Source organism: Phocoena sinus, chromosome 20 (assembly GCF_008692025.1).
Source record: "Phocoena sinus isolate mPhoSin1 chromosome 20, mPhoSin1.pri, whole genome shotgun sequence".
NCBI classification, from domain to species: domain Eukaryota; kingdom Metazoa; phylum Chordata; class Mammalia; order Artiodactyla; family Phocoenidae; genus Phocoena; species Phocoena sinus.
Window position 1 is genome coordinate 58,594,932 of NC_045782.1, and position 17,470 is coordinate 58,612,401.

A 17,470-nucleotide genomic window follows, 5' to 3' on the forward strand; every position below is an offset into this window, starting at 1 on the left:
AGCTGGAGGGGACAGGGAGAGGATTCGAGTCCCTGGTGGGGAACCTGCTCCAGGGGCTTTGGAAGCGTGAGCCTGAGAGACTGCACGTGTCTCGTTGCAACAGGAAGATGCTTCTGCGGATGCAGTACACGCAGCTTCCCAAACATTGCGTGTGGGCCCCTGCCGCTGACAGAGGAGCAGGAAGGGCCAGCACATCTGTTTGCCTTCCTGCAAGGCTGGCCCCCAGTGAGCGAACGAGGCGTGTTGCATTTCCTCTCACACAGCAGCGCTCCTGTGTCAGCGTCCTGGGGCTGCTGGAACAGACCATCACGAACCAGGAGGTTTGGAACAACAGAATACGGTTGTTGCACAGTTCTGGAGGCCCGAGGTCCGCAAGCAGGGTGTCGGCAGGGCCCTGCCCTCTCTGAGACTCTGGGTACGTTGTTCCTTCCTTGCCTTTTCCTAGCTCTGGCTGGTTGCCCGCGATCCCTGCCATCCCCCGGCGTGTAGACGCATCACTCCAACCTCTGCCTCTGTCTTCACACGGCCGTTTCCCTTGAGTCCAGGTTTCCGTCTTCCTATAGGGACACCAGTCATTGGATTTAGGGCCACCCTAAGTTAGCGTGGCCTCATCTTAACTTGATTCCATCTTCAAGATCCTGTTTCCAAATGAGGTCCCATTCACAGGGACCAGGGGTCAGGACTCCAACATGAGTTTTCTGGGGGGGGGGGTTGCAGGGGGTGTGTGCAGGGGGGACACAGCTTAACTCAAGGCAATGCTTGTTCCTTCAGTCTGTGCACAGGAGCTTGGTGTGGAGAAGGAGTGGAGAGAAGTTAGGAGAGGAGAGGAGGGGCGGGGGGGACGCGGGAGAGCGCGCTGTCAGCACGCTTGGAGCAGAACGCCCTGCGGCGGGATCCGTCGTGTGTACACACGGCCCCAAGAAAGGGAAATGTCTCTTCCTATCATAGAGTTGGACTGCGCATCGTTACGCAGCCACTGAAAAGAATGTGTCAGGAAGTCTGTTAATATGTTGGGCAGTGTGATCCCTATTTACAGTTTCTATCAAATAGAAACTATCACCCTAAATGCAGAGTGGAGGTTCGCAAAATACATTGGAAGGGCATTTGGAACTAACGTGTCTACATGCAAGCTAGTTTCAGAACCTGCTTTCTTTTCTGATCGAATATGTAAATATGCGGTTTCCTGGCGAAGCATCGTTTTAGTATCATCAGTGGTGCAGCAAAAGCTTCACTGCCCCGGTCCCCGTGCTGTTGCCTTCACTGCCCCGGTCCCCGTGCTGTTGCCTTCACTGCCCTGGTCCCTGTGCTATTGCCTTCTAAGGCTGTCAGCAACTTTTGGATTAGTATCAACTTATTATTTTTTTTATTAAAAACAAACAAGTTTTTAAAATCTATAGGTATTGACCTGGAGAAGTGTGTATACATTATTACATGAAAAAAGTAGTTTGCAAGGTAAAGTGTGTTGTATTATTCCTTTTGCAAAATAAGGGATATAACCATCCTGGAAACCAGCTTGGCTGTCCCTTATAACAAACACGCAGCTGTCACGTCACCCAGCAATTACTCTCCTGGGCATTTAGCCCAGAGAAATGAAGAGTTAGGTTCATCCCCAAACCTGTTCATAGCAGCGTTATTGGAAATAGCTGGAAACCACAGGTGCAATAGCTGGGCGCAAACCCAGCTGTCATGAGCTGTAGTACATCCGTGCCGTGGAATATCGCTCAGCAGTCAAAAGGAGCAAACTATCGATACCACAACTCGGTGAATCTCGAGAGAATTACGCTGAGTGAGAGAGCCAGGCCCGACAGGTCACACGCTGTAAGATTCCATTTATAGAACCTTCTGGAAATGACAAAACTGTGCAAAAGGAGATCATCTTAGTGGTTGCCCTGCGTCGGGGTCAGAGCCTGGGGACCGGGACGAGGTGGGTGTGGCTATGAAAGGGCAACACGAGGGGTCCTCCAGGTGGCAGAATGTCAGGATCCTGGTCGGGATGTTCTCACTGGGGAAACCGGGTGAAAGGTACATGGGATCTCCCTGCAGTGTTTCTCACAACTGCGTGTGAGTCTACAATTACCTCCAAGTAAAAAGATTAATTTTTAAAAACAGGGGGAGCCTCACACCCGTGTACACGTGGGAAGACGCACAGCCGACTGTTGACCCCTGGAAATCAACTCTGAAGACAGATTATTTACTTCTTGTTCAGCCTCTTAATGTTTGACTGTTCCCACAAGCGTGGGGGACTTGGTGATTTTGTTTAGGCCCATAAAGTAGCCCCAAAAGTGTGCAGGGGGAGAGGGAAGGAGGGCAGAGGGCCCTACCTCGCCCACCCACGCCTGGAAGATGCTTGCTCGGCATTCCACGAAACTCCTGAATCTGGGGTGCGGCCCCGCGCTGGCCACCCTGACACCGGCCTGCCCTGGGGCTCCTTCCTCTCGCTCACAGGTACTCATGGCTCTCCACCAAAGAGTAAGAGCCACGGAGCAAAGGGTGGGTGATGTCTGGGTCCCAAAGCAGCAAATCTCCCCTGAGCCATCAGCGCAGGCCAAGAATCGTCGAAGTGCCTTTCAGTATCGTCTCACATGACTCTCCTGAGATCCCTAGATGAGGCCTGTGGTTGTCTCCATTCTCCAGAGCAGGAGACTGAGGCAGGTAGCTAAAACGCTCACGCTTGACCCGGCTCAGACGACACTGTGGAAGCGTACCCCACTCAAGGCGCCACCTCTGACACGTTCAGACTGTCCCCCACTGTCCCTGACCAAACCCAGCCTGCCCAGCAGTGGCCTGGAGACCAGCCCCTGAGCTCTCTGAAGGCAGCAGCTCATGGGCCTAGCTGAGGGGAGGCTGGGGGGCAGCTGACTGGTAAATGGGAGGCGCTGAAGGTGCCCTCAAGCTCGTCGAGGCCCTTCTCCATGGAAAGGACGGGGACGGAGGCTGGCCTGGCGCGGGCCCTGCTGCCTGCACCGTGCGCCCGACCAGGAGGTCTGGCTGGGACGTGGGAGGGTCAGCGAGCCGCTCAGCAGCAGCTGCAAAACGAGAACGGCCTCCAGTTGAAAGAAGGCGGGCCCGTGTGGGGGCCAGGAGGAGCTCCTTGTAGGGCCAGGGGCCCGGCCTGGGCGTGCGGGGGGCTGGCAGGACAGAGCCCGGCACCCTGTGTCCCCCGACCTGCGTCCGCTTCTGCACTGCACACGCCCACACTGCAGGGGAGCAGGCGCTGGGAGAGCTGGCAGAAGATTCCAGAGGGGAGGGCTGGGCGGTCCTCCTGCCGTCACGAAACTACTCAGGGTGTCCTGCGAAGGCCACTTCTCCGAGCGGGGAGGGAGACCAGGCAGGAGAGGGTCTGGGCCTTTCCGGGAGTTTCTCTTCCTTCTATCACACCGAGTGAAGGGATTACAGTCACGTTGCCGACCGACCGTGTGCAGATTCGGCCTGTAACGTAGGAGGGATTCACCGTAACTGTGTGCTCGAGGGAGGGGAAAACAGACAGACAGACAGACACTGCTGCAGGGAGGTGGGCGGCGGATCTCATCCTGGCCCACAGCCCCTCTCCCTGCACGTGTCCTTCTCACCTCTGGCTGCACTGGACTTCCCACCCTCCCCAGACACACCGCCGGCCCCAGCCCTGCCTCTTCACAGCCCCGCCTCTGCCTGGCTGGCTCCTCCCCCATCCCGCTGGGAAGGTCTTTGTCACCTTTCAAGCCTTGGCTCCGCAGTCCCCTTGGTCCCTGCTGGCCCAGGATGCTTTGCTTGAGGCCTCTTGTCCCTGTGTCCTGGTGCCCCTCCCTCTCGCGGGTGTCCAGACGTGGACCGTAATGACGCGGTCAGCCTGGGGCGCGTCCCCCGCTGGGCGGTCCTTCTCTGTGCCCCACGCCCATCGGAGCGGCCTTTCTGCGCCCTCCACGCCCAGAGCCAGGCACACCCGGCCAGCGAGTCTGGGGAGAAAGGACGTGGAGCCCACGGAACATTTACACCGTTCTTCCCCTCGCTCCCTGCAGGGGTCTATAAAGGGCACTGCTTCCGCATCAACCACTTCCCAGAGGACAACGGTTACGACCACGACAGCTCCGAGTACCTCCTGCGTGAGTGCCGAGGGTCCTTCGCTTCCTCTGTGGGTGGAGCGGGGGCCGGTGGTGGGCAGCCAGCTGCGGGGGAGGAAGGTGGGCCCCGTGGGGGTGGAGGGGGCTGGTCCCCGGGTGCTGCCCTCACTCCCTTTCTGATTCCGAATCGTTAGTTCGGAGGATGGAGTGTCGTTCAAGGTTGCCATGACGTGCTGGGTGTCCCGGGGGGAGTTGCTTGGCTTGATAGGACCACGCCCGGGTGCGGCCCGGGAAGATGGAGCAGGGTGGGGGAATCCCTGCTTCCCAGGGCCGCTGTCTTCAGAGGAACTGATTGCTGTGTCCGGTCCAGAGGTCAGGACGTAGGTTTGCCAGGGCCCGGCATCCTGGGGGCTGTGCCACCCCAAGCACACGGCCCGGCCAGCCCTGGACCTGCCCACCCTCCCCACCCCCACCCAGCATTCTAGTCTTGAAAAATCAGATTAAGTCACGCGCTGAAACAGCCATTGGGTGCCAGGCAGCCTGTGGGAGAACGTGAGGACAGTGGTGGGACCAGCCTCGGGTATGTGGCCCTGAGTGTCTCCGGCACAGACTGGTAGAGCCCATGAGCTGCCCCTGCCCGGGTCCTGCAGTGGGGCTGGCCCCCGGACTGGAACCCGGAACTCAAAGGACAAACCCCGTCCCACACCCTAAATCCAGATCTCGTCCGAGGGCACCTCCCTGGGAGAAAGGATGGAGCCTCAGCCTGGGGAGGAACCTGGAAATGGAAAAAACGGCACCGTTTTGAAGTCATTTTCCCCTTTTGCATTAGCCAAGACGCAGGCAGAGCTGCTCCCAGCGGCTCCCCTAGGGGCTCAGGCCAGCTTCATTTATGGAGAATCGATACCAGTGTGTCAGAGGGAGCACGCTTCACTCTGCACCTGCTTATGGATCGTTCTTTTCTAAGAGAAAGGATTTTGGTTCTGAGTCATCTAGTGAAATAGAACAGCGTGCGGTTCCCCAGCAGCCTGGGGCAGCGTCAGGCCCGGAACCTGGAATAATGTAGCCAGATCTGCCTCCCATCCCTCCTCCCTCACCTTCTCCCCTTCCTCACGCCTGTACCCTCTGCTTTCTGCGGGCCACCACTGAACCCAGCAAATGATAGTCCATAGGGCCGCCACAGATGGTTGTGCAGGTTGCACACTGCACAACTCAAGGGATGTCATTTGCATAGACTAGCGTATACATTACACTCTGTGAGTTGCATGGGGCGTGGCCTGCACAGCCATCTGGGGCGGCTGCTGGTGAAAGCCAGCCCTGACACAGGACCTCCCCTTGTTTGCCGGCCCAGGGCAGTCAGATGGTCCCTGAGGCTCTGAGGGCAGATTTGCTAACCTGGCCACCTTGGGACTGTGCGGAAGCAGCTCCTGGAGAAACACGCCATTCCCTCCCCACTTCCCACATGAACTTGCCTAAGGTTAATCGGCGTGGGCTCTGCCTCTTTACTCCCTTGCCCTTCCCCTTCATGGTCCCCAGAGTGCTGGGATCTCTTTCTGGATGGGCCTCATGGCACATCAGCCCAGAGGTCAGACGATGCGGCTTCCTGGGGTCCCAGCAGGAAGCAGAGGGGACGCTCCGATGGGATGAAGGAAGGGCATTTAGTGGAGGACTAATTACAGAGCTGTGGGCGGGGCTGAGGGAAACTTACAAGGGGCGGTGAACACACCGCGGCTAGCAACAGAAGGACCCCTTACAGCCCTCGGCCTGAACAGGTGGGAGAGGCAGGTATGGACGCTTGCACCAGGGAAGCTGTAAGGACAGGCCTCCCGGCAGGGCTGTGGCCTTTATGACAGAGCGCAGCCACCTTACCTCGTCCTCATTTGCAGGAAGGAAGCCAGGGGAATAACCGTCTCCCCTGCACTCTCCTCCCAAAGCCGGAGTCCAGGGACCCCGATGACCCGGTCCCTGGCGTCAGCCTCCCAGGGCCCAGAGCAGGACGGAGAGAGGTGGCCCGAGGGCCGGGAGGGGCACACGGAGCCTGTGCTGCACGGTCAGCAACCCAGCTTCAGGCTCTGCTGTCCTCAACCCACCAGCGCTGCCCCGGGGCAGCCGTCAAAGCTCATCTGGGAAGGAAATGTTTCCTCATTTGTGCACCGTGGGGAGCCAGCGGGGTTCACTCAGGAGCCCAAGGAAGAGAAGGGGTGATGGCTTTGGGGCCTGTGATCTCGGCTGCTGGTGGGGAGGGCAGAGCTGACTCTCCATCAGGGAAGTGGTTTTCACCTCGGGGGCTGCAGAAACAGCGAGAATCGGCCCTGAAATTGAGCCCCAGAGTGCAGGTGCCTGTGAGCTGGGAGCCAGAGGGAGTGGGCAACATTCCAGGACAGAACAAGGCCGCGGTCGCCAAGGCCATCCGGCCTGAGTTTCCCTGATTCCCTGCCGTTTCTCTCTGTTGAGCCCGCTGGCCTCGGGGCTTCCCGTCCCTCTTGCCCTGGGCCTGGTGCCCCTTCTCCAGGCTCCGCATTTCGGGTTGGGCGCATGGTTTCTGTGCTTACCCCAGAGTGCTGGTGTCAGGGCTGCTGAGAGCCCACGGTGAGCCTGAGGGCGAGTGAGGAAGAGATGCCCGCCCTCTGGGCAAAAACACAGATCCTTGCCAGGGCTCGATGTAGCCACAGGGACGTGGGCTGGACATCGGCCCCGCTCTGTGCAAGACCCAGCCTGCACCGCGGTTGGTGCCTGCACGTCTAGAGCTCCAGGTGAGCCCACGTGGCAAAGGACGGTGCTCACGTGACTTACGCGGGCAGGATGGACGGCTCTGGGCCAGGCCCGAACTCGGAGATGTTAGAGGCTCCAGGCTTCCCTCGCTGCAACCCCTCTGACCCACCTGCAGAACGAGGGTATCGAGGGGGACCCGGTCCCCCTTTGCCGGCCCCGCACGGATCAGAGGCGCATTTCAAAAGCCCACAGGAAACCTCCTCCTGAAACCTGCGGCTGTGAGAAGGCAGAGGGAGAAGGAGGGGGAGGCAGAGAGAAGAGCTTCATTTACTGCCCCAGACAAGCCGCTCTCTGTGCAGCAGGGCACACACTGGCGGGCTTACAAGCAGGGAGACAAACGCTGCCTTCAGAGGCTGAAAGGCCACAAACGAGCTCAGCTGGCTCAGGAGGGGGGGCCTGCCGGTGCCCCCATCTCACTGTCCCCTGGCGGCCCCCAGGTCCACGGAGCCGGGATTTCTCCTGGGCTGGGAGGCCGAGCTCGGGGTTCTGCTCACGTACCCCTTCCCTTCCTCCCGCCTCCTCTCCCAGCCAGATGCTCAGGGAGGGGGACCCGCATCCCCCAGGGCCCTACAAAGCGCCTGATGTACCTTATTCCGTCAGATTCTCATCACAGCACTTGCAGGTAGTGTGTTCTTTTCTTAAGGCCCCTGTAATAAATTACCACAAACTGGGGGGCTTAGAACAGCAGAAAGGTACCCTCACACAGAGTGGAGGCCAGACGTCTTCACTCAGGTGTTGCCAGGGCTGTGCTCCCTCCAAAGCCTCTAGCAGAGAATCTTTCCCGCCTTTTCCAGCTCTGGCAGCCCCGGCATCTTTGTCTTGAGCTGTGTCATCCTTTCCTCCGCCTCCGTCCTCACGTGGCTTCTCCCCATGGGCTCTTCTGCTGTGTCGCTTCCTGTTCATGTTAGGGCGCCTGTCACTAGACTTGGGGCCCAGCGTGATCTAGGACGGTGTCATCTCAAGAGCCTTAACTTACTCACAGCTGCAAGACTTTTCTCCAAACCTGGTCACACTCATAGGTACCAGCAGTTAGAATGTGGACATAGATTTTGGGAGGCCACAATTCAACCCCTACAGGTAAGTATTACTACTCTCCCCAGGTTGTAAAAGAGGGGAGTGAAGTGGTCTGAAGCTAGCTGCCCTGGTTGCCCCGCTGGGCAGTGCACAGCTGCAGATCTAGCTCCGTGGGACCCCGCAGGCCATGGACATGCTCCCCTGTCCAGCCACCCCCTCCTTGGTGACCTCACGAGGTCCGGAGCTTCCCGGGGTGATGACGCTGGTGTTGACGGAGATGGGAGATCAAGGCTGTCACTTAAGGAGTGTGTGCTATGGGCAGGGCCTTTGCTAAATAAGCCTATTAGATGTGCAGAACCCACCCTGGATGTAGGCCTGTTATGAACTGCATCCCACTACTAGGGAAAGCCAGTGTTAGGGAGGCCCCACCTTGGCCAAGGCCACACAGCCAGCGTGTCACAAAGCAGGGTACCCGGGCCCGCCGAAGGCAAAGCCCGTGCCCTCGGCCGCCCATCCGGATCCACTCTCCAGCATCCCGGAGGCTTCACGGAGACAATGTCCACGAGCTGTGACGGGCCGTCTGACAGTGTTTTCGTGCCTGTTGCTGTGGCCTCCCTGGTGGCGCTGAGGGGATCTCCGCTGGCAGAAGTGGGGCCCACATCCAGGGAGAGTCTGAGACGAGGGCAGATGTGATTCCAGGCCACGTGGCATCCAGGGGGAGTGACCAGCAGGCCGGGGCCATCACTTGGTGGCCTCCACCCTGCCCGCCCCCCCCCAGCTCCCTACCCACCTGGGGTCTCCAGGGCGGGATGGGAATCTTCAAAGTCAGCGGAAGGGCCTTGAGAGCCTCGGGGCCGACGCCCATGGCCGGGCCGGGAGGATGGCCAGCCCCACGGCCCTCTCTGTGTCTCCCGCCGGCCAGGCCTCGTGCGCGCCTCCAGCGCCTTCCCCATCCTCAGCGCCGCCCTCCTGCTGCTCGGCGGGCTCTGCCTTGGCGCCGGGAGACTCCACAGCCGCAAGAACAACATCGTCCTCAGCGCCGGCATCCTCTTTGTGGCTGCAGGTGAGCCGTCCGCTCTGGTCCCCGCTGCACAGAGCCTCGTCTGCGGCGTGCGGTGGGGATGACGGGGGGCAGGTCATAACATCGCCGTGGGTGACGCAGGTCCAAAGTGTGGGGCGCCGGGCAGGGAGTGGGGAGCAGCTGCTTAACAGGTATGGGGTCTCCTTCTGGGCGATGAGAATGTTCTGGAACGAGCAGAGGGGGTGGTTGCACAACACCGTGAACTGAATGCCACTAAATTGTGCGCTTTAAAGGGTTAGTTTTAAGTTACGGGAATTTCACCTCAATTAAAAATAAGAATAACTAGTCCAGGTGTGCAGAAGGCCACAGGGGCAGCGCTGGTGCCTTACAAGCCCCTCCTGGGGAGCCTGGCAGAGTTGGGGGTCGGGGCGGGCCTCAGAGGGACGCTCAGAAGCCAAGGCCTGAAGGAGTTGAGCCGGTGAAGACAAGGGGAGACGCACAGGGCCGGCAAGGGGGCAGGAGCCCAGCGTGCCTGGGGCGGAGTGAGCGAGGGGGGCGCGGGGCGGAGCCCCACCTGCCCACCCTGACTGTCCGAGTCTCCCGGCTCCGAGACGGGCAACAGCACCTCTGCGCCCCCCAGAGCTGTGGGTGAGAGCAACCCACTCCCTGCCCAGTGGGTCCGAAATGGCCTAACATGGTCGCTCCTCTGAGCCTAGCCGCGGACGGCGCGCTGCAGGCCGGAGGGGGGTCAGTGCTCACGCCTGGTCCAGGGGAGAATCCAGTGGCCTGAGTCGCTGGAGCTGGGGGCTTGGCGGGGCGTCTGAGGGGCAAAGCTCGGCCAGTGGTGTCCTCAAGACTCCGGGCAGCCCGGCGGGATGGAGATGACGGTGCAGCAGGGCTGGAGCAGCTGACTTCCCAGGCCTCGTTCCAGTAAATCCGCGTGAGAAGTGTCACAGAGCTCCGCCCGCAGCCCTTTCCTGAATTGTCATCAAAGCTCCTTGCACGGTCCTAACGGCGTTCTCGCTTTCAAAGAGCCTTTTTCTCACACCGGACCTGTGAGGCTGAGTGGAGCGAGGGTCCCTGTGCCTGGTCTCTGAACCCTGAATCAGCCCACTGGCACCGTGAGGGTGACAGTGAGGCTCCCAGTCACCGGGCCGGGCTTCCTTCACTGGCCCAGGAAGGGGCCTGCGAGGTGCGTGGCCCACGTAAGTCCCCAGAGGTCATCTCATCCCCATCTCTTCTCATGGCTCCTCTTGGAGAAGGAAGGTGACTGCCGTTTGCATCGCGGAACTGCGGGCCACAGCCACTCAGGGACGGACTCAGAATCTCAGGGCTCCTGGCTGCCATTCTTGCGCTTGTTCTCCCGCCCCACTTCAGTCTTTGTCTCCTTCCAGTGCAGTAAATATATGTGTGTGTGCATCTGTGGGGGATGTATGTGAGTGAGGAGTGTGTGTGTGTGTGTGTGTGTGAGTGTGTGTGCGTGTGAGAGAGTGTGTGCGTGACTGTGAGCGTGTGAGTGTGTGTGAGCGTGTGTGTGTGTGAGCGTGTGCTGGAAAGGAGGATCTCCTTAGGAAGAAGCAGGATGCTCCTTCCTGGCCAGGTCCCTGTCCTGTCCCTTCTCCTCACCTTAGCGCAGAACGGGGGCAAGGCAGGAAGACAGGGACACACGCCATTCTCTCTCCTCCAAGCAGGCAGATTGCTCAGGGTGTGGACTTGAACCCTGCTGTGGCGTTTGAATCCTGTCCCCTTTCCTTTCCCGAGGAAGGAAAGAAGACTTCCACTAACACCAGTGCCAATGCTGCACGAGTGCACCCCCATCACCCCAGCTCCTGAGGAGGTGGTCACGTGGCCCAGGCGGTTTCCCTGAAGTCACCCGGCGGCAACGACAGGCTGAGCCCAGGGCTGTCAGCCCCTAAAGCGCGCTGCCCCCTGCACTGCCTGCTCCCCCCGGAGGAACCTTCTCAAAGGCATCTCCAGATGCCCTGGGTCTCCAGAGGGGCTGTGGAGCCCGGGGCGCAGAGACACTCAGCTGAAAGCACAGGTCTAGCCACAGAGGAGAGGACGTGGCCGTGAGGAAACACAATGGCCATGCAGGCAAGCAGGGGCTGTTCGTTGGTCCCCGTTTATTCCCCGGATCAAGGAGCCCTGATCGTGGGCCAAGGCAGCACAGACCCAGAGTCACGAGCAGGGCCCGGCAGTGAGGTGAGACAGGCCGTGAATAATTCTAGGTGGAAAATGATTGGCGCCTCAGGAGAAGTATGGTCTCAAAGCTGGGAGAGTCAGAAGAGGACGCCGGTAACTTCTTTGGGAACGTGGAATCAGTTGGGGTGTGATTTACATTCTTATGGCTTGTGCAGAATAGGGGAAGGAGAGACAAAGCCAGCAGGCAGGGGAGGAGGGGCGGAAGGAAGCAAACCGTGATTGTGAAAACCCGTGTCAGTGGGGGGAGCACAGCGGAAGGGGTGAGGAGTCCAGACCTACAGCTGGATCGCTGAGCCCTTAGCAGGAAATACTCTAACCCATCCACGCTGGGATTGGTGCAGTAGGAAGATGGACAGAGGACCCGGGCAGGGCATAGATGATACGACACATTACGATAAAACACAATAGACTGTAATAGAACTCAAAGCATGCTCTCGGTGTGCTGGGCACAGTGCTTTGTATGCATTAGCTCGTTGAATCCACACACCCACCCAGTGTAGTGCGTGCCACTGGCATTCCCAGTTTGCATGTGAGGACCCTGAGACGTAAGTAATTTGCATAAAGTTCCAGAGATGAGAGTTGGTAGAACCCGGATTCAAACCCAGGCAGCTCGGCTCTGCTCAACCTCACTTATAACGAGAGAAAATCACACAAACACAGTAGTGGGTTTCACCTCCCAGACTGGCAAATGAATTATAGGCTGATGAGACATTTTGTGCCGCTATGGAGGGTGCTTGAGCTGGGACTCTGAATTCAAACACAACTACGCACAACTCGAGATCGTGGGACAGAAAAAGGACATTAGTGGAGACCCCAGTGAGATCCGAGGAAAGTCTGGAAGGTAAATGGATAGTAGCACACCAGGTGGGCTTCCTGGTTGTAACAAATGTACATGGTAACATAGGAAGTTAATGGGGGAAAACGGAACGGGGAGTTGGAAAGGGGCTTTCTCTGTACTGACTTCACACCTTTTCAATAAATCTAAAATTACCCCCAAATAAAAGTTTGTTTGTAAATGCACACACCCAGTGAGGCAGCAGGTTCACTTCTAGGAGTTCATCACATTTTTACTCACGTGTGTGTGGAATGATGTAGACATAAGGCTGTCTCATAGCCGAGGGCTGGAAGCCACCTGCGTGTCCAGAGCAGAGGCCTGGGTAGATGCCCCTGCGGCGGTGTTGGTGCCATGAGCAGTTAGAAAGACAGAGACAGCTCTTCCTGTCCTGATAGGGAACTGTCTCTCGGGTGGAGACAGTTGAGTGAAAAGGCAAGGGGCCAAAGAGTATTGTGCAAAGAAAAAAATGGAAGAGAGAGAGAGAGAGAGATGGAGGGAGGGAGAGAGACTGGATGTGGATATGAGAAGGATATACGAGAGAAGATAACAGTAGCTGCCTGAGGAGGGGAACTGGGTAGTAAGAGCCTGTGTTTTATTATATACTCACCCAAACTCTGTACTTTATTACCCATTCAAAATCAACTACTTTTACTTAAAATTAGCAACCAGAACAAAGACATACCCACCAAAAAGGGGAGTGGCCACCATCCCCTGCCCCACCCATCTGCCCCCTGCTCCACCAACTGCCTTCTACTCCACCCATCTGCCCCCCCCCCCCCGCCCAGCAGCCCCTGCTCCACCCACCTGTCCTCTGCCCGACCCAGCAGCCCCTGCCCCGCCCAGCAGCCCCTGTCCCGCCCACCTGCCCCTGACCCACCCACGTGTCCTCTGCTCTGCCCACCAGCTTCTGCCCCGCCCACCTGCCCCTGCCCCGCCCACCTGCCCTGCCCAGCTGTGGGTCTAACCTCTCTCTGCCTTTGTTCGCCCCGCCCCCCACCACCCCCCCACCCCCCCCCCCCCACCCCCGCTTCCCTTTCAGGCCTCAGTAACATCATCGGCATCATCGTCTACATTTCCAGCAACACGGGAGACCCCAGCGACAAGCGCGACGAAGACAAAAAAAACCATTACAACTACGGCTGGTCTTTTTACTTCGGAGCCCTGTCTTTCATTGTGGCTGAGACCGTGGGCGTCCTGGCCGTAAACATTTACATTGAGAAAAACAAAGAGTTGAGATTTAAGACCAAACGGGAGTTCCTTAAGGCTCCCTCCTCGTCACCCTACGCCAGGATGCCGAGCTACCGGTACCGGCGGCGGCGCTCGCGGTCCAGCTCCAGGTCCACCGAGGCCTCTCCGTCCAGGGACGCATCTCCAGTGGGGCTGAAGATCGCCGGGGCCATTCCCATGGGTGAGCTGTCCATGTACACGCTGTCCAGGGAGCCCCTCAAGGTGACCACGGCTGCCAGCTACAGCCCCGACCGGGAGGCCGGCTTCCTACAGGCGCACGACTTCTTCCAGCAGGACCTGAAGGGAGGCGTGCATATCAGCGTGCTCAACCGGCGGACCACCCCTGTGTGATCTGCCCCGTCCTCTCAGCACCGGCCTCTCCCCAGATGGGCGGCTTGGACCCCCCAGGAGGCATCTGACCCTTAAGACAGACCAACAACAGACTGAGGCCGAACCCCACCCTCCCGGGTCTCCAGAATGGGTCGCGGGCTGGCTTGAAGCGAAGCTCCGGAGATGGGAATCAGAAGCAAGATGGCTGATTTTATCCCCCAGGAGGGTGTTTTGATGCCCCGGGGTTCCGAAATCTCCCAGGAGGCCCCAGAGCTCTCCTGAGGCTGCACAGCCTTGCCCCACCCGGGAAAACAAAATCAAGCCATTATCTCCTCTTGGAAACACATCTTCTGCCGGAAGAACAGGCTTTCGGGGCCTTCCATCTCTGCCCGGCTTCACCGGGCCCGCAGGGGCCTTCGGATGCTGGGCAGCTGCTTTTGAACCCAAGGTTCTGGTCTGTGGGCCGCAGGCGAGGAAGCCGAAGTTTGCCCCCTTTCCCTCTGTCTGTTTGTCTCTGGCAGTGGCTGCTTGTTGAGACAACACTGATGCTGAGGAGAGAGCCTGTGACCACCTGGTGCTCTGGCCTTTGTGCTGTCCGGGGCCGCTTCCCTCAGCCTGGGGACATCGAGGCCTGCGGAGGAATCCGCGGGGTTTGGGGGCGTCTTTGCTGGCCTGGGTGTGAGGTAAAGGCTCCTCCTCTCTGCTTCTGGAATGTTCTGCCTCACATGGGAAGGGCAGAACTCACTGACTGTACTTGAGAGTCAGGAAGATTCCACGGGTCAGAGGAAGGGTGGCCTCTTACTTTGTCCCCCCACCTCTGCCCACTGGCCTGAGGAGCAGCTCTGCCCCTCCTCGGGGGTCATAGGGACAGACCTTCCCCCCAGGTGTTTGGCAACAAGAGCCTGAACCTTGTGCAAGAAAGGGAGACCCGAGGGTGAGCAGAGGCCAAAAGATCAGAACAACCCCCCGTTTCCGGGGTGGTCACTCATCCTGATTTCTGGCAGAAACGCCAGGAGAGCAGTTACATTCATTCTCTCTTAAAAAGTGGCAGCAGCCCCTGCCCCAAGCCCCGTTACTGTCACTTCTTCTGCTCTCGTCCCGCCCCTGAAAGCACTCAGCGAGAAAGTTTGGATGAAAGGGCCGAGCACCTGGGAAGGGAGGCGGCAGGTTCCAAGCTTGACGTTTTTCCAACCGTTTCTCGCCTCCGGAGGCAAGCAGAGAATGTGGAAGCGTGTCCGGGCTCAGGGGAACAGCTTTCTGGAACACGGAGCTGAGCCTCTTTTATATAAACACGTGCTTTCTGAAGACAGATCCTTTCTTACTTTTTGAGACCTGGTAATCCCTCTGAAGCAGTTGTCTGCGATCCCGGTAGCTGTCGTACTTAGAAGTGACAAGCAAATTCTTACCTCAGCCACCTGCTCGTGGACCCCCTGGGCGGACTTGGCCCCAGGAGTTCAGATCCTCCACCGTCCGCAGAGGGGACCTCCACACGTCCCGCCCCCCAGTGGCCGCGTGCCGGGGCCCTCCGCACTGCTCGAAACCCTTCCCTCCCGTCGAGGTTGGCTTTGTGTGGCTTGTCCAAGCATGTACAGCAGTGAGTGCTGGAGTGTCTGGGCTCGTGGCCTGCCCCTGCCCGCCCTCCCCCTCCCCAGGCCATGACACCATCGCACCAGGCTAGAGGATGGGGGCGGAATCCGGAGACTCATCCCCCAGCAAGGTCACTTCCAAAAACAGGCAGCCTTGTCCTTTCTTCCACGTAAGCCACCTTCCCACCTGCTGCCCTGGAAGTTTCCGTCATTTCGTGGAGAAAGCTGCGTTCTGATGAATCCTACCTCTTGCCCAGTCCCAGGAAGAGAGCGCAGGGCCCACTTTCGGACCAAGAAAGGAGAAAGAAGCGACAGGAGGGACAGAAGAGCAGGGACCGAGCTCCCTCAGCGCCGTGGTCTTCACAGCCTTTCTCCCACCGTTGCCCCAGGTTCTGGTCACCCCCTCCCCGCCTGCCCTCGCTCTGAGACCTGCGCCCACGGGGGCCCCAGGTGGCCTGTGGCCCTCACACTCCCCCGACCCCACGCCCTCTCCATCCTGCCCCTGTGTGTCTCGCCAGTTAAGCCCCTGTGAATCCCGTACCAACTACTGGTTTTGGGTTGTTAGTTCTGTCTTTTTTTTAATTAAATAAAAACATTTTTAAAACGTTCTCTTCTCGATGTGGGAAGGGGGAGGGGGGAGGTCCCTGCAAGTCTTCGTGGGCACTTAGTGTCCTCAGGTGTAGGAGAGGCTGGGGACCCTCCAGGAGAAGGGGAGGGGAGAGCGGACCCGGTGCTGGTCAAGTCCAGCTTCTCTGGGTTTTGTCCGGGTCACTGGCCACCTCCCCGGCACCACCAGCTGGCTTTACGCTCCTGGGTGATGCCATGGAGGTGCCTTTTCACAGAGGAGCCAGAAGAGGCACAGGCCACCCCCAGTGTGGGGGAAGCATCTGGGCAGCTGAGCAAGCCAGGCCTGTCTTTAGAGTTTGCAGGGCAGGCGCTGGCTGGACAGAGCTGTAGCCTCAGGGGCGCCAAGCTGCCTGGTGGGTTCCTAAAACTTCCCATAAGCAGCCTCCTTCCCCTCCCAATTCCAAAAAGAATGAGAAGCAGATAGAGGATTCCCGTCCCAGAGTGTGAGCTTCTGTGCCTGGAGGAACTGGACGGGAGAATGCAGCTCCAGCCAGAGGTCAAATGGCACGGAGCCACCCAATCCCAGGCATGGCAGCTGGCTGCGCCCGCTCCCAGCCACCGCACCGGAGGAGAGAAATCAGGGATGGGGAGGGGGACCGGAGAGACCCCTCCGATCAAGATACTGCACAGACCCCCGCCAGTCATGGTGCAACCCTCCAGGCTCACGCTGGCAGGTGGGCACTGGCCATACGTCCACCCACCCCTTGGACAGCCTTCGAGGCTGGATAATCAACAGCCTTCCCTGGTCCCACGGGAGCCGCAGCCCAGGGCACCTTCACATGCAGTGAGTGACGTGTTCCGCTCTCTTTCAGGACCGAGACGGTGAGTTTTCTTCCTGAGAGCCGTGGCCTTCTCTGGTCCTCTTGGAGCCAAGATGCACTGGACTCTCGAGCTTCCTTCAGAAGAACGCTGGTGTCACGGAGGCCTTTCCAGGGCTTTGGGAGCGAGGCTGAGGGCCCAGTGTCCCCACATCCCGGCCCTTGTGGCTGCAGGAACTGGCTTGTCTGAACTTTCAGCCCTGGTTTTTTAACCCCCTTTCTTCCTTCCTGAGACAGGCACCCGGGGAAACTGACGTTCCCAGGGGCGCCGAGCCACCCGGTGCAGGGGCAGGGAACCTCCACCCTGTCCCACCCCCTGACCCCTGCCAAGCTCCGGGCTCACGGCTCTGCCAGCCCAGAGCCACGACACTCGGCGTTGGCACCAGGGGCCAGAACTGGTTATTTTTAGCCCTGAGGAGACTCTGGCTCAGCACACGCTCTGCAGCGGTCCTGGGCGGACTCCCGTGCAGCCTGCATTCAGCGCCACGCTACGGCCTCCGTCCGACGCGGGGCTCACGCGGTCACGCGTTTCAGTTCAACGAAAAACTCTGTCTCCATAACCGGCAGAGTTAGAGCCACGGGAACGACTCGGAAGTGGGTGGTCTAGGGCCCAGGGCCCCCTCCGGCCCTCACTTTACCCTTTACCTGTATCACTCCGCGTAGCCTGATGACGTCGCCAACCAGCCCGAGTGCAGAATGGCTTAGTGCAATGGAAGCCTATTTTTCACTCAGAGAGTCCGATCCATGGGGTGGGTACATTGTGTACAGAATACACACTGTCATTCAGAGGTTCAGAGACCAGCCGTGGAGGCTCTGCCATCCACAACATGGGTGTCTAAGCTTGTCCTTGGCATTGATATCCAGCGGGCAGACGGAGAAGGGGGACAGCAGGTGGTCTTGTGGGTAGAGGGTGTTGTGAGAGGTTTCAATGGACCAGGAGGTTGTGACATCCCCTTCTGCGCACATGCCACTGGCCAGAGCTCAGTGACGTCGTCCCACCTGAG

At 59.0% G+C, this 17,470-nt stretch overlaps 1 protein-coding gene across 5 annotated transcripts in view; it reads left to right on the forward strand.

Moving 5' to 3' along the window:
* Positions 1–14,478, forward strand: part of CACNG4 (calcium voltage-gated channel auxiliary subunit gamma 4) — a 55,034-nt gene extending 40,556 nt beyond the window's left edge. The window contains exons 3-7 of one of the 5 annotated variants that reach the window (XR_004347583.1): positions 264–415; positions 3,996–4,079; positions 8,743–8,883; positions 10,607–11,884; positions 12,918–13,018. Coding sequence is in view for 4 of the 5 variants with exons in the window: in XM_032617072.1 (XP_032472963.1) it covers positions 3,996–4,079; positions 8,743–8,883; positions 12,918–13,456 (764 nt within the window). In the remaining variant the exon portion in view is untranslated. Of the gene's footprint in view, positions 1–263; positions 416–3,995; positions 4,080–7,334; positions 9,412–10,602; positions 12,026–12,917 lie in introns of those variants that run through there. The other 4 variants (XM_032617073.1, XM_032617071.1, XM_032617072.1 and 1 more) reach the window with 4 other exon arrangements.
* The last annotated feature ends 2,992 nt before the right edge of the window (positions 14,479–17,470 follow it).